This window comes from Macrobrachium nipponense, chromosome 2 (assembly GCF_015104395.2).
Source record: "Macrobrachium nipponense isolate FS-2020 chromosome 2, ASM1510439v2, whole genome shotgun sequence".
In the NCBI taxonomy this organism is placed as follows: Eukaryota; Metazoa; Arthropoda; class Malacostraca; order Decapoda; family Palaemonidae; genus Macrobrachium; species Macrobrachium nipponense.
The window spans coordinates 135,851,251-135,864,932 of record NC_087201.1 but is presented as its reverse complement, the minus strand read 5'-3'; the positions used below and the strand labels follow the sequence as shown (position 1 = coordinate 135,864,932).

At 36.3% G+C, this 13,682-nt stretch overlaps 1 protein-coding gene across 1 annotated transcript in view; it reads right to left on the bottom strand.

Annotated features, from left to right (window-relative positions):
- Positions 1-720: 720 nt before the first annotated feature.
- Positions 721-13,682, bottom strand: part of LOC135221321 (BCAS3 microtubule associated cell migration factor-like) — a 99,978-nt gene continuing 87,016 nt past the window's right edge. The window contains exons 4-5 of the mRNA XM_064259126.1: positions 11,412-11,585; positions 721-1,038 (exon numbers count right to left, since the gene is read on the bottom strand). Coding sequence (XP_064115196.1) covers positions 721-1,038; positions 11,412-11,585 — 492 coding nt within the window. The remainder of the gene's footprint in view (positions 1,039-11,411; positions 11,586-13,682) is intronic.

Here is a 13,682-nt window from a genome sequence, read left to right as displayed (position 1 = left end):
GTGGAGGATGATGCCTTTGATAGAAGGCAGTGGAGAAGGCGCATCAGGCAACCAACCCCTCAGTGTAGGGATAACAGTGGGAAAGATTATATAGCTTTTGTCATTGCAGTATGTCAACTGCCTTTGTCACTGCTGAATGTCAATAGCCTTCATCATTGCAGTTTGGCAAACAACTTATTACTTAATGATGTAACTAAATAAAATATTAACACATTTTAATGGCTAAGCACTACATAAAAACTATTCGGTACACTACATAGCAACTGAAATAAAATTAATATAAAAACTTATCACCACTCAAAACAAAAACAACATGAATACAAAAGCTTACTATGACTAAAAAATCTAGTCAGTACGCACAGCATTTACATCTGATCAGCTGACTTAACAATACTGTACTATTCTTGTTATTATCTACTCAGCTTAACGTTATCCTTGCACATAAGGATTTCATATTTCAAGAACTCAATTATGAGAAAATACTGTTAAAATGAATATAAAAAATAAAATAAACCTAGGCTTTCTTGTATGAGATTCCCTATTGGCATAGGCTTTTAGAAGTCCTTCAAAATAAAATCACTCCAACGTGCTTTACTATTAATTGGCTAAGCAAAATAAGGCTCCACATAAATAATACAAATCACTTAAATAATTGAAATTAGGAACACAATCTTTCTAAAAATTAGGAACACAAGCTTTCTAATCACAATTATCATTTAATCAATAAAGCTGAAAATTACTAAATGCTCTATATCGATCACGACAGTCAATAACACAACTCAGAAACATTTGCAATAAAATCAATTCCAAAAGATCATATACCTGTTCACCAGTCTTGAGGGAGATGAATGTCACTGAACAAAACTGAGGGCCAGGACCAGCCGAGTCACAGAGAGCGATGATAGGTCTTTTAAGAGAATAAATATCTACAGCACTCGATGATGTAGTAGGAGAGGGAAGAACTTTAAGGGTCCGTACAGCACCCTGCCTCCAAGATAAAACCTCCACTGCCTCTCCATTCACAGGAATCACCCATACCTGTTAGTTTAACAAAGAAGTTTCATTATTTTCATCATTAATATTAACTTCTTTTTAAATAATTATGTACCAGGAAATTGTTAGCCTGAAATAAGATATAGAATACACTGATTTACAATTGCATGCAATTACTCTTAAAATGACTGAAAAATTTAGCAAAGCAAAAAATGAAAAAATTTTAAAAACAATTTGTGTTTGTATGGTGTTTTACATTGCATGGAACCAGTGGTTATTCAGCAACGGGACTAACGGCGGCTTTACTTGACTTCCGAACCATGTCAAGAGTGAACTCCTATCACCAGAAATACACATCTCTCACACCTCAATGGAAAGTCTGAGAATTGAGGTGGTACGCCAACCCAACTTTAAAATAATTTGTATTTTTCATTGCTTACAAAACTGAGATCTTAACAATACGATAATTTTCAAGTGCCAAGCTGGAACTAGTTAAACAATCAGAGATTGTATAGCAGGAATCTCTGAAATCTAGCAACGCTGGCACACATCGAGTGAAAGCTGGTCAAAGACTGCACAACCCACGCCATCATGTCAAGTCTTTTTCAAACCCGGATGTCATAAGATGACAGAGGGGAGGCTAGAGGTGGGCAGTAAAATGTTAAGACCTCAGGTTTGTTAGCTATGAAAAATACAAATTGTTTTTAAAAATTTGTCATTTGTTCATACATGAAATGAACCTTTGGTCTTAACAATAGGATAGACTTATACTTAGTGGGAGGTATAGACATCCTAAACCAGCTGGAGGATAACCCACCAGCCCACCTCCAAGAAGAAAAATTCTGACTGCTCAATAACAAACCAAATAAACCAGAGATTCGTTATCACAACTCACTTCCCCTTGCTAGAGAGTGGAGTATTTGCTACTGAAAAGAGGGTTTGATTATTTGATAATACAGTGTTCCCCCGTATTCACGGGGGATATGTACCAGACACCCCCGTGAATAGTTAAAACCCGCGAATAGTTAAAATCACCATTAAAAATCCTTATAACTGCCTATCTTGAAAGTTCAGATACCAGATGTAAACCTTAAATAACATCCTACTTCAAATATACCAAAACCTTCGCCAATTTGTATATCAAACTGTCATTTACTCCCCGCCCTCCTTCCTCCAAGTGGATAAAAAGACTGGGAATCACCATTTTTTATTAATCTTATTAATATTTGAAAATTATTTATAAGGTAAATAATTTATTTATACTACAAAACAAATAAGCATACGTAAGTAAGAGAGAGAGAGAGAGAAATGTTATTGTTATTGTTGAATCTCATTAAACTTAATATTATTTGAAAACTAGTACGTACTATATATTATTATTTTACCATAAAATGTAGTAATGCCCTTAAAGATATATGTACTGTATACATTCACTTCCAGCCCAAACAGAGGGCGAGAGTTACCACTATGACATATGTATTTCATGAGAGAGAGAGAGAGAGAGAGAGAGAGAGAGAGAGAGAGAGAGATTACATGATCTAGAGCAGGGGTTCCCTACGTTTTTGCACTCGCAACCCCTTACCCAAAAGCTTGAAACCCAAGCGACCCCCTACTAGCAGCAGCTTGATTTACATTGTTAATTTTCTGTGGAGAGGGAAAGAAACATCTAACAAAAAAAAATATTCAAGAATCCTGTAATTATATATTAGCAAACTAAACCACAACATTGGTCCAATGCTAATTCACAAAAATAACAATTATTCTTACAATAGTATCAGCATAGGTTTCAACAGCTATCCAGCCCAGCTAGTAGGATGCCTGATGTTGCATTTGAGAGGCAAGCTCTGAAATTTGTGGCTGAACGTTTGTTAGAGCCAGCGAGTCTCATGTCATCTCCAACATCCAGTCTGTTCCTAGTTTTCATTTTTATATTGACTAGAGTTGAAAATCCTCTCACACAAGTACGTAGAAGCAAATGGAATAAGGACATGTAAGGCTATCATGCTGATTTTGGGGTATGACTGATACATAGCACACCGAACATAGTCACCGATTTCACCTTGAAGAGATCACGAGCTGGAGGGTCATTCCTTAGATCCAGAAATTCATCTTAGATCTCATCTGGGATAGTGGATACATCAAGTGCATTACATAATGGGTTCCTTACCAGGGCCTCCGGTTCCTCTGATAGCTCCTTAACCCTTAAACGCCGAAGCGGTATTTTAAAAATCGTCTCCCGTATGCCGGCGGTCTACGCGAGTGAACCCCGAAGCGGAATTTTTTTTTTTTTTTTAAATACAGCACGCTTAGTTTTCAAGATTAAGAGTTCATTTTTGTTTCTTGTTTTTGGCTCGTTTAGTATGCAACCATCAGAAACTGATAAAAAAAATATCATATAAAACATATATAAATATTGGGAGGTACTATGACAGAGCAAAAAAAACAAAAACATCATATGTAATTGTATACAATCGCGCTGTGAGCAAAACGGATTTTTTTTAAAGATAATGAGGTTTAATTTTTTTTTTGTTGTTATTGTACACTAAATTGCGATCATTTTGGTATATACACATTGTAAAACAATCAAGGCAACACAGAGCAAAATATTATCACAAAATGATGCATGAATTTGTAACGCGTGGATGTAAAAAAAAAAAAAAAAACAAAAAAAAAAAAAAAAAAAAAAAAAATTGTGCTAGAGACTTTCCGTTTTTTGCAAAATGAAGGTAATTGATTGAATATTAATAGACTGTATGTGTTGTAGCTTACAATTGCAATTTTTAAACTATTTCGGTTGAGTTAAAGTTGACCGAAGGATGAATTTTTTCTATTTATAGTAATTTATATGAAAATATTTCAAAACTGATAAAAGCTACAACCATGGGTTGTTTTTAGTTGTATTCTACATGAAATTGTGCACATTTTCATATATAAAACTTTAAGTAACGGCTAATTTAAAATGGTGCAAGCATTACGACATTCGGACGAAAAAATTTATGATTTTTTCAGAAGAGCTACCGCGCGGACATAAGGAAAAAGTTTATTTCATAAATTCACCATAAATCGAAATATTGTGCTAGAGACTTCCAATTTGTTGCAAAACAAATGTAAATAATTGAATAATACTAGAATGTAATAGTTTTAGCTTACAACTGCTTTTTTTTTTTACCATTTCAGATGGAGAGTAAACAACCGCATCACTCCCCAAGGCGGTTAAGAAAAAAACTAACCATGATGGTGTGGGTTGCGCAGTCTTTGACCAGCTTTCACCCGATAAGCGCGCAAGTTGCCAGATTTCACAGATGCCTTGCTTTACAATCTCTGATTGTTTAACCGGTTCTAGCTGGCCGCTTGAAATTTATCCTATTGTTAAGACCGAAGGTTTGTTTCACATATGAACAACTAGCAATTGCAAATCCCATTATTAACCATCTTTGAACATCAGGCAAAAATATTGAGTTCCTCTCAGATAAATCATCCCCACCATCACAAGGATCCTTCTGTTTAATCTGTATAGCAGTTGATGCATTGGTGAACCAATTTAATTTAATCTATTAGTGTTCACTTTCCTATTTTGCTTAGTGAGCTTCACTTTTCATATGACAGAAGTGCAAACTAGTCTTTTTTACCAGTGCTTCTACCTTGCATCATTAATATAACCTCAGATTCCAAGTACCCTTACCTGCCTGCTAAGGTTATACGTATACTGGAATCCCTCGTTTTTGTTATTATCACCTACTTATTATGGAAAAGCTTGAATTTAATTTACTGTTCTTCATTTCCCTGTCTGGTTAGTAAAGTTTTGTTTTTTGCTTGATGCTAAGTTCTTCCAAACCTTCTAGTCATTTAGGGCAGGGCAAGGGTGGGGTGTGGCATTGCCATGTCTGTCGTTCCTTATCAAATTGGTTTTTGTTAATGTATGCACTGCTAGCCTAAAACATGATAAAACATCAATCTTTTATTTTCATTATAGAGTATTAAGACCTCTTGAAATGTTCTTGTACTCTGTAAAAATATTAACATGTTTTTTCTTGAAACATGGCCAGTTTTCCTAGAGGACTCTGGGCCGAGTTAAGCTGCCCTTGGGTCATGTAGAAGCAAAGAGGGTCAAGTTAAGCCGCTCGGGTCATGTAGAGGCAAGGTTGGTTTTGGTAGAGGTCTACATGATTCATATGGAGTACATATGCAAAGATACTGATTACTTTTACATATATACTATTTTGCATTATATAAGATATGCAATAAAGAATAAGCATAAACACATTTTTCAAAAGTAGATGTTAACTTAAAATATACAAAAATGGCAAGTAGGGTAATAAAAAGAATCTTTACAAACTTAAATAGTAAATGAATGTGTACAGAAATATAAATTTTAAATATGATTACAGAATGAACTCTGTGATACTTTTCCTACAAGAGGAAAAAAAATAAACTACATGCCATAAGAGAAGAGAGCGAATCACCTGTCATATACTTAGGCACTGAATATTCCTCCACATACATACATAGTATATGTGTGTGTGTGTGTGTTTGTGGGTATACATATGTAGTATGTACATCTTATGTGTATGTAACTAATCACTTGTAGAGGGTCAAGTGAGAATGGATAAATGGATATCAGTCTCAAGGTCAACGTAGGGGGCAAGGACTATCCCTAAAAGAAGATTTAAATGACCTCATGGCATGTAGAGGTCGAATTCAGATATAAGAATATGATGAGTAGGGGAATAAAAAAAAATCTCTAAACAAAAATATTGCTGAACTGTGTCGAGTATTTTAAAACACAAAAACTAATAGTGAACTGTTGACTATTTTTATTTGAATAAAGGGAAAAAAATATACGGAAATTGTATATTTCTTAAGGTTTTGGAGAGAATGGCTCTGTGCATACCTATGAACAGAATTACTCCAAGAATATCTGTGTGTGTTTGTGTTTTTGTATCAGATTTTCATTTCTATGAGATAAAAAAACCTCCGTTTGACTCAATACATTAAGAGATTTACCAAGGATGCATTTGAGAGTAGGGCCAAACAAGGATTATTATTGCTCCCAAGGGTAAGGATTAACAAGGAATAAACGCGGTCACTTCCAGCCATACATCAGCAAATATGTCAGGGTCTGCCCACACAAACTTGGGGCTGGTTTATGTTGCTCACACTTGATATTGATCTGCCAGTCATATTGGGGTCAATAGTAACCACCTCAACTTTCTTGTTATACCTGCTGTAATTGGTTCATAGACCAGTGATTCCTTATCATATATTGAGGTCCTCAGTTAACACCTCTCCAGAATCCTCAGTCCCATTCATTAAGAAGTGGGTTTCTTCGAACAATGCCCCAGCCTTCACCATACCTTCCCTTCAGTAAATCCGTGGATGTGCTCCATTAAGGGGGCCGGCCGGCTAATGCCATTTTTTAAGGACAGGACTTTGATATTCATACCACTTAATAAGGTGACTTGGGACATCTCCAAGGCACATATGATTTTTGCCTTAGACCTTCGGTTTTGTGATACCAGGGAGATTTATCCCGAAAATAACCATTTTTCAAATTCTATCTCCTCCCTTGATATTTAATATTAAGACCTAGGATTACTACCATATATAGACCTGATGTAGACCTCCAATCGAATGAGGAGTTTTTTTTCTAAAAGTCATTTTTTTGCTAGATATGAATTTTTCATTATGGTACAAAAATAAACCCTATAAATGAGAAAAAAATTATAAAAAAAAAGACGACACAAAAATTGGAAAAAAGGGCTTGATCTGATTGTTCTATAATGTCTTTCTGAGTTATATACCAAATTCCAATGTTATAGCTTTAAAACTATGTGAGAAGATATATTTTGAAGGTCAATAAGTATAGTTTTGAGATACGGGCGTTAAAAGTTTTCCTTCGTATTTTTATATAGACAATGTTAATAAATAATGATTATTATGACTATATTTCTTTTTTGTGTATTAATAAACCAAAACTATTTTATTTATCATAATTTAAACATAAATGATGATCCCTCTGCTCATACATCGTAGCCTGGGCACTGTGTCAGGTAAGACGGGGGCACTCATTCCTACGCAACTCTCTCTCTCTCTCCTTCACTAACTCGGCTTATTACAGTGAATTTTCTTCTTCTGTATGTTACCGAGATATTTTCCTTGCATTTTCCTCTTTGGCATGATGAAATTCTTGCCGAAACAAAGATAAACAAACGTAAATGCAAGAGAATGTCAGAGGTGAAGCTCGAAGGTGTACTCTCTTTTTTAAAACAAAGACAATTTAATAAATCATGATTATTATGAATTTCATATTCATTTTTGGGTATTAATAAACCAAAACTATGTTATTTATCATAAATGAAGATTCCTTTGCTCAAAGATCGTAGCCTGGGGCACAGTGTGAAGTGTGCTGTCAGGCAAGACGGGGGCATTACTACGCAATCCTCCCTCTCTCTCTTCACTAACTACACTAATATCTATACAGATGCCATTGCTCACAATTTCTTTGACAATAATTATCAAAATTTACAATAACAGAAGAGATATTGCATTTTCTTGTATGGATCAATGTTTTTGGCTTATTGAGTTACGTTTACTAATTACCCTGTAACTACGAAAGTAAGAGGAATTTTGACGAAATATTTTGTATACGTATTCTCAATTGCCATATGAAGCTCCATAAATTTTTTCATGACTTTGCATTTTTCACCCTATACCCCCATATATAACGGTTCCGGCCGGCCCCCTTAAGAGGAACAAAAATATAACTGGGATGCTCTTGTCACGCAGCTGCTTCTTCCACTTCTAAGGATTCTTCTTCTCCCAAGGGAGCATTTTTTGCTGATTGCTCCTTAAGAAGCCCGGGTTCACCCCATGATGGCAAATATTACTTCAATGACTTCTACTCTGTTGGATTTCCTCTCCTGTTAACTTATATGCTGTTGACCTTGCCGCCTCCATCTTTTCTGTCACCAGTAATCTCTACTGTTGTTCCAGCTTCTAGGGCAAAGCTATGAGAAGTCTAATGAATCAAGAACAACCAGGGTCACCCACTAGCTTTTCCTTTGATGTATTATGACCATGAGCTTCAACTGTTACTCTTTTCACCACATCAAATCCCTTGCAACTGTTGCATCCTCATGAAGTGCTGCTATTATCCATCCTTGTTGACTACATCTGACACTACTTTTGGACTTATATCTCAGCAACTTCAATCCACCCACTCTCTCTAACATCACCATCATTGTTGACATCCATCTTCATCCTTACAGAATACTGAAAAATGCATTTAGTGCTCTTTACCTCAGGAATAACCAACATAGGAAGCACTGAACCTCCAAATCACAACACTTAACTTTCAATCACTAATCTAGGTCTCATATTCAGAGAAGCTCTTCCATGCATTATTATGGTAAATCCAGTGATTCATTGGCAGTTCCTTAGTCAATCAAAACCTGTTAGACTAACTCCTAAAATAATAAAGCCTTCACAAAAGTGCTTAACAGGGTGTAAAATATTTTCAGCATCAAACATTAGTACTTAAGGAAGCCTCAGTTATCAAACTTCAAAACAATAATAGAACTCATTAACCAATAGTATGACTTCATGATAAGTTGGTTATGCATTTTGATTGAAAACATATGATTAGGAATCTACTTTTATAAGATAAAATGTGTCCTGCAAGTTATGTAACAATATATCATAGAAAAGCAGGTTCTCTATCACTCTCTCTACATCACTAGTGGGCTTGTTTTCCAGAATAGTTTATGAGCTTAAATTCTTCTTATCTTGTGTTAAGCCTGGTTTGTCTGTAATGTTGACTTCAAGATATGAATTTGATTAACATAAATATAACTTTGGTACCACTCTGATTTGTAAAATAATTTTCTCAGGAACCCACAGCTTGTGTTGGGTCAAAGTAGCTTCATTGCATAAAATTTCATAATTGTTAATACGATTATTGGACTGATTTTCAGACCTTATTTTAAAAAACATGACTTTCTGATCTGATAACACTAAAAACAATTGGAACCCCAATGTGTTAAAATCCCATGCAATTTGCCTGATTTGGCTATCAAAGTTTGACAATAACGAACCAACCTCCTTCTCTAAAATGCACCTCCATTTTAGGTAATCAATGAGCAATGTCTGATTTGGGAAAAAGCTGCAATACACCAATCTTCTTCTCTAAATGCACCCTTCATTTTAGGTAAACAAGAGCAACAAATTAATCTCTTTTGTTTGATTTTTTTTTACGTGATAATAAGCCTATTACAGCAGTTTCATGTCAAAATATTCACAAACAATACTTCTGCAACTCCATCTGTCTTGTCTAGCTATGATAGCCTTGGCAATGGAACATCTTATTGCAGCCAAAGTTAACCTAGATGCAACAGAGGCAATTAACATTGTAGTGTGTTTAATTAAGGGAAAAGTAGATTGAAGAAGTTGCATTGTATGCATATAGAAATTTGTAATGTATGAAAAAAAACTTTATAACAAAACACATTTTATACAATCTCATCATTTATAACTATATATCTTACTTCAAAGCAACTTGTTTCAGTTGTACCAACTTATTTTTTTTGAGACGAGAATTAAATGTCCTCCAAGATGTACTGTGTAAGAGTGGACAAGGGTAGGTGGAAGGACAGAACTGCCAGCATAGAGAACTCCAAGGCCCACTCCTTCAACAATACCAGATGGCCAAAAAGGATCACTGGTCATTTCCTCAAGAACAATGCAGTAATGTATGACCCCAATGACTTAGAAGGAGCCTCTTCAACTCAGCCTATTGAGGTTTCTGGAGCAAAGAACCCCTAGGTCCTACCATCCTCACCTGACGGGAGGGTAAGATCCAAACATGGAGAATGCTTGGATAACCATGCAGTTGAATGTCCCACACAGACTAGGTAGGCATGATCTACCCCTTTGCACTCAGTACTAGAGCCAGTCAGAAAACCAGATCTGCTGGAATTGCCTGTAAGTCCAAGATTACCTACAAATGCACAAGGCACATGCTAGATGGCAACTTTTCATTGATGGTCAAGAATGGTACTGAGGATGAGGGGATGGTTATCCAAGTGATAGTGCACCTGTACACACAGCAGGCCTGTTCCAGAGCACTGGGTGATATTCATACAATGCTAAAATACCTGTTCTATATTGCAAAGAAAGCACTGGCAAAAAGAGAACAGTCCAGGGCAGTCCTCCTATCTATTGATGACTGAACAGGCAACAACCAACTGGGCACAAGCAAGCTTGTGAACTGGGGGCTTCTCTGATCATCTTCTTCCAAGAACACTTAAATCTTCCAACAACATTAAGGACATAGAAAAGGCAGGTTTCCCAACAGGAACAGGAGATACAGCAGCAGCAGAGGTCATGGCCAATGAGTCTGTTGCCAAAGAAGGGGCTTACAGGAGTAGAACTCCAAGTCACAGCCATGAGTTCCAAACAACCTGCAGGGAAGGATCTTCAAAGGCTCCAGGGAAAGCCAAAGAGCCTTCAGTACCTTTCTAGTCTCTGTCAAACACTTGGAGATGTTGAAAAAGAAGTGCAAGAGTGATCACGCAGGGAATGTCCACCAGAATCAGCTGTCTTGTCATGAGCAGAACAGGAGGTTCATTACTCGCCTTCCTATTCCACACTTACCCCACAGCCCATGCAGCCTTGGAGGAACATCCAACAATGAAGGAATCACCACCAAAAATGATCTCAAATGGATACTTCTGAGAAGGGGAGGGTATTACTTTTAAATAACAGTGATGTCCATAAAGTATTTCTCCCATTGGTTTCAAAACTTGCTAATGGGAAGCAAAAACTAACAGTACACTCCCCGAAGCTAGTGGGAGTAACTATGGGAAGACACCAACAGTACACTCACCATAAGCTGCAGTCAGAGTATAACTATGGGAAGATCCAAACAGTAGTACTCACCATGCTGCAGTCAGAGTATAACCATATCCAATATGATGAGTACTCTCCATGTTCTTCTCTCAAGGGGAACCAGCACTTATCATCCTTACAAGTATTACCAAAGTCAAAAGCAAAGCCAGATAAAAAAATCCATAAAAGCAATTTACAGAGAGAAAGTTTAACAACCATTATAAAAAGTCCAGTAGCATGGGCATATCTTCACTAAAATATAACCAATAAAAACAAAGAAAAAATTAATATTCCAGGGAGTAAGTGGTATCCCACCATCTTAATTACTTAGTACTAATTAATTAACTTATCAAATTTTAATGATAGAACTAACTTTTGCTGCAATGGAGATCCACATAAAAGGAAAAGACTTGTATTTGTAAAGGAATGATTTTGTACAAAGTTAAGTACATCTTAGTTTAACCAGACCACTGAGCTGATTAACAGCTCTCCCAGGGCTGGCCTGAAGGAGCATAACTTAAGGATCAACATACCTGTACACCACATGCATAACCAACAATCAGGAGGAGAGGAGGAGAATTTCCATTAACTTCTATCTTATCCCGAAACTGTGCCAAGTCATTGATATCACAATGATCAAATCGCACCCAACTGATAGTTTCTTTTCCCTCATAATGAGAAGGATTGCTGTAGGTTTGTGGTACAACCTGAAAACAAATAAAGAAATGTTTAATTACTGCATAAAAAAATATTTTGTAAAATCAACTCCCATATTTAGAATTTGCATTCATTTAACTTAATTGTGTCTAGTCACAAATTTATATGATTATTCAACAATACTACTTCCTAACACTTTTCAACTCATTTAACATATATTTACTTGACATAGATTGACGTGCAACACATGAAAAGTTAATTCTTCTTAAACAATACAATTCTTATTGAAAAAATTCTATAAACAGTAATAATATTGAAAACATATTTGTGTAAATATTAACTTTTAAGCACCATTAACTTGAAGAATGTCCTTATTCTCACTGATATTTCCAAGTCCACTTCAGTGAACATACCTATTGTAAACCATTCTTAAACCATGAACATGCAAAGGGCTGCTGTTTTCAACACAATTTCAGTGAAGATGTATTTTTTGGGTCCAATGCATCAATCACCCAAATATACCCACAGAAATCAAATTCCATTGTAGAAAAAAAAAATACAAAGATCCAAAAAGTCGATGGGAACCTGCCATATTGCATGCTCTCTATGCGAATGAACAAGGTACATACAAAGTCATCTTTGTCACAACCTGAGTTGGAAATCTTATGAACCAGAGAAGGTACAAACAGTGCAACCCCAACAAGCAAAATGCAATTTTCTTAACACAGTATAAATTTTGTCCATACCCCCATTTTAACAGGGCCTTGGCACATGCATACATATTCACTCTGGTCCATAGTTAGCTAAAATAATATTGTGTAATCTGATCCAACTAAAACAAAGACATGAGGTAAGGAAGAGGCCAATTAGGTGCCAAGTAGTACAGGCAGTGGGGGTTATGTTGTTGGCAGGGTGCTGATAAGCAAAAACTGCCATTATCTGAAACTTGGCGATTTATGGTGCTTATGGCGCCTCTGTTTGGTATGATACAGCGCCATAACTCTATCATCGGTGCCGATGACTGAAACTTGGCCCATTAATGCACCATAAATTGCCAATTTTGACAAGCACCATAAAACTGGATCGCCATTAATCGAGTCTGCTGATAACTGGGGACTGCCTGTACCAATAGGATTTTGGGGAAAACTATAATTACAGGCAGTCCCCAGTTATTGGCGGGGGTTCCGTTGCGACCGCATCAATAACCAGATTTTGGCCCGGTAACAGTTAACGGCGCCTCTGTTAGGTATATGTATTAGCGCCGATACCTGGAAATCGGCACAGTTCGGCACCAAAAAACTGGATAGCTGATAAACAAGGCTGCAGATAACCAGGGACTGCCTGTATTATTATTACAGTATTAATGTTAGTACTCTTATTACTATACAAGTTACTAGAAAATTATATTTTTATAATAAAATTAGATTTTGCATATACTTACCAAGTAATAACATAGCTAAAGGTTTCCAGTATCAGCAACTAAAAAAAAAAAAAAAAAAAAAGTTTTGAAATTTGAGGTAGTGATTCTTTTGTTTTTAATGTGGGTAAACAGCCCCATCCGCTTTCAGGAAAGAAAGGAAGAACTGAGTAGAAAAAAACAAATTGTTTATGCATATGTCCATGTGTCGGGAGGCGGGTGGGCTCTCATTCTGTAATTAATTGGTAAGTACCTACGTGCAAAATTTAATTTTATTATAAAAATGCCATTTTTGTATATGTAACTTATCAAGTAATAACAGGTGGTCCCCGGTTATTGGAAGGGGTTCTGTTCCTGGTCGGGCGCCATAAAGCGAAAATCGTCATTAAGCGAAGCAGGAAAGTCTAGGGAGTAAAACATACTTATGGTGTTCTTATGGTGCCTTATGGTCCCAATAAGCAGTTATCAGCACCATAAGAGTGCCATAAGTATGTTTTACTCCCTTATACTTTCATGCTTCGCTTAATGGCGATTTTCACTTTATGGCGCCCCAATAACACCATAGTGGACGGGTGGCTTATGGCGCCAGATAACAAATGTGGTTGCCATAAGAAACCTTATTTTTTAATATTTCAAAAAAAAAACGCCATAAAACTGAAGCACCATAGAGTGAAGCAGCCACCTGTACATAGCTGATCCCCACATTGACAGTAGGTGGGATGCATGGACT